This window comes from Temnothorax curvispinosus, unplaced genomic scaffold (genome assembly GCF_003070985.1).
Source record: "Temnothorax curvispinosus isolate PA1 unplaced genomic scaffold, ASM307098v1 QBEX01008577.1, whole genome shotgun sequence".
NCBI classification, from domain to species: Eukaryota; Metazoa; Arthropoda; class Insecta; order Hymenoptera; family Formicidae; genus Temnothorax; species Temnothorax curvispinosus.
Window position 1 is genome coordinate 1 of NW_020218357.1, and position 2,727 is coordinate 2,727.

The 2,727-nt window shown below is 48.5% G+C and overlaps 1 protein-coding gene across 1 annotated transcript; it reads left to right on the plus strand.

Moving 5' to 3' along the window:
• Nucleotides 1-121: 121 nt before the first annotated feature.
• On the plus strand, nucleotides 122-2,716 carry LOC112457984 (the record flags this gene model as incomplete). Its single annotated transcript, XM_025021334.1, has 1 exon — nucleotides 122-2,716. A coding segment is annotated over exon 1 (2,595 nt), but the record flags the coding sequence as incomplete, so codon positions are not given.
• Between the last annotated feature and the right edge of the window lie 11 nt (nucleotides 2,717-2,727).

A 2,727-nucleotide genomic window follows, 5' to 3' on the forward strand; every position in this document is an offset into this window, starting at 1 on the left:
AACCGACCGGCGAGTTCGAACACAAGAATTGGAAAGCGACAGTGAAGACGACCCGGAAGAAACGCAAGACGAAACGCGAGTGCAAGCAAATCGTCGGCACGGCGTACCAAACGAACGAGAAATGACACAGGTAAATCACATGAAGGCTGCATTTACTATCAAAGACGTTGAAGGAAGTATCCCTACTTTCACCGGTGACGATAAAATGACCATCCAAAATTGGATTGAGGAGTTCGAAGATACGAGCGTCCTGTTGCAATGGAGCGATTTACAGAAGGTAATTTACGGAAAAAAGATGCTTTGCGGGTCGGCGAAACAATTCATTGCCTTACAGCGAGGGCTGGTGTCGTGGGCAGCTCTCAAAGATTGTCTCACTAAAGAATTCGAAGTGGAGGTTAACAGCGCAACAATCCACTCTCAATTACAGAAACGTAAGCGTCAAGCCAACGAGACTCCGCGTCAATACGTGTACGCTATGCGAACGATCGCGAATCAAGGCCGTGTAGAAGACGAGGCCCTTATCCAATACATTATTGACGGCATCCCGGATCTCGAAGCGAACAAGCAGATTTTGTACAACTCACGGACGATCGACGAGATAAAGAAGAATCTGGAGCTCTATGACCGCATGCGCGAGAAGTCAGGTCGGAAGAAACCAGCAGGTAAAGCTGACGCAAAGGGCGAATCAAGCAAAGATGGTAAGGACGCGAAGGAAAAGAAGGACGCGAAGCAAACGACAAAGAAGGCTCATTGTTTTGCATGTGGATCACCGGATCATGCGGTTAAGGATTGTCCCCACAAAGACAAAGGACCGAAGTGCTTCCGATGCGACCAGTTCGGACACGTGTCAAGTAATTGCGAGCAACCAGACAAGACAAGCAAGAAAGACGAAAAAATCAACCGAGTGACTGTTGACGAAGAGACCATCGCGATTCAAGTTAACGGTATAGACACGCTGGCTATACTGGATACAGGCAGTTCCAAAACTATTTTACGGGAAGATGAATACGTGAAGATCGGCAGTCCTGCGCTAAAACCGACGGTGCGCTTATTTAGAGGATTTGGAAACGCGCGAAGCAAGGCGAAAGGCGTCTTTGATGCAGAGCTGACAATTCAAGACGAAGTTTATCGCAACGAAGTATATGTCGTTCCAGTCGAAACAATGGATACGAGGATGCTCATGGGGAAAGACCTACTCAAACAGATGGATATCCGTATTCTTGGTGGACAGACAACATTCCGGAAGATAACGGCAATTGAAGATGGAACACCCGTGCACGAGGTCAAGGGCGAAGAGAGTGTGCCGGGTAACCGACCCAAAGACGAAGATGGCGATGAGGTCAGTGCAGAATGGGAGCGAGGTGGTTTGTCTACAATCAACTACGTCGAGCCCGATGAAGTCAGTGTTCGAGGACCTTACGCAGAAGAGATCAAGAAGCTGATAGACGATTACAAGCCAATCAAGCAGGTGCGGCCTAAAGTCGAGATGAAGATCGTGCTGAAGGATCAAGAACCCGTTCGTGCCAAACCACGGCGACTGTCAGTGCAAGAAAGACAGATCCTACAGAAGCAAGTCGATGAATGGTTGAGGGACGGAATCATCAAGCCCAGTAGAAGCCCGTATTCGAGTGCTGTGGTACTCGTGAAGAAGAAAGACGGAACTTACCGCGTCTGTATTGATTATCGTCCAATCAACAAGAAGATTATTCGAGGCCAGTTTCCAACACCGTTGATTGAAGACTGTATCGATGATTTGGCCTCAGCCCGAGTTTTCTCGGTGATCGACCTGAAGAATGGCTTCTTCCACGTCCCAGTTGCGGAAGACAGTCAGCAGTATACGTCCTTTGTGACGCCTGACGGACAGTATGATTTCCTGTTTTCCCCATTCGGTCTGTGTAACAGTCCGACCGAATTTTTGATATTCATGGAGGAAGTTTTCTATGAACTCATCAGGCGACGCATTATCCGCAAGTATTTAGATGACGTCGTCATACCGGGTAGAAATGAAGAAGAAGCAATGTACGGACTTCGCGAAACCCTGAGAGTTGCAGCTGAAAATGGGTTGGTGATCAACTGGAAGAAATGCAAGTTCCTGGAACGAGAGGTGGAGTTCCTTGGACATATTGTCGGAGGTGGCTGTGTTCGTCCCTCCAACGAAAAGATCAAAGCAGTGCAGAAGTTTCCAAGGCCCAAGGGTCGAAAGGATCTCCAAAGTTTCCTTGGTTTAACAGGCTATTTTCGCAAGTTTGTTTTAGATTACGCAATTATCGCTCGACCATTATCTGATCTCCTGAAGGACAATAAGGGGTTCGGTTTTGGAGCGGCACAAGAGGAGGCGTTTGACAGGTTGAAGGCGATATTGTCGAAGGAGCCCGTGCTGCGAATCTACAAGCCGGACGCAATCACGAAACTCCATACGGACGCCAGCAAGCTGGGTTACGGGGCAATTCTGCTGCAGAAGGACTCAGTAGACGACAGCTTCCATCCAGTCTACTATATGAGCCGCAAGACGTCGGATGCCGAGCAGAAGCTTCACTCGTATGAATTGGAAGTGCTCGCCATCGTCAACGCGTTGAAGAAATTCCGAGTCTACCTACAGGGTATTAAATTCAGGATCGTAACGGACTGTGATGCATTCCGGAAGACATTGGACAAGCGTGACCTGCCAGCCAAGGTCGCGAGATGGGCGTTGTTCATGGAAGAATTCCAGTACGAGGTAGAACATCG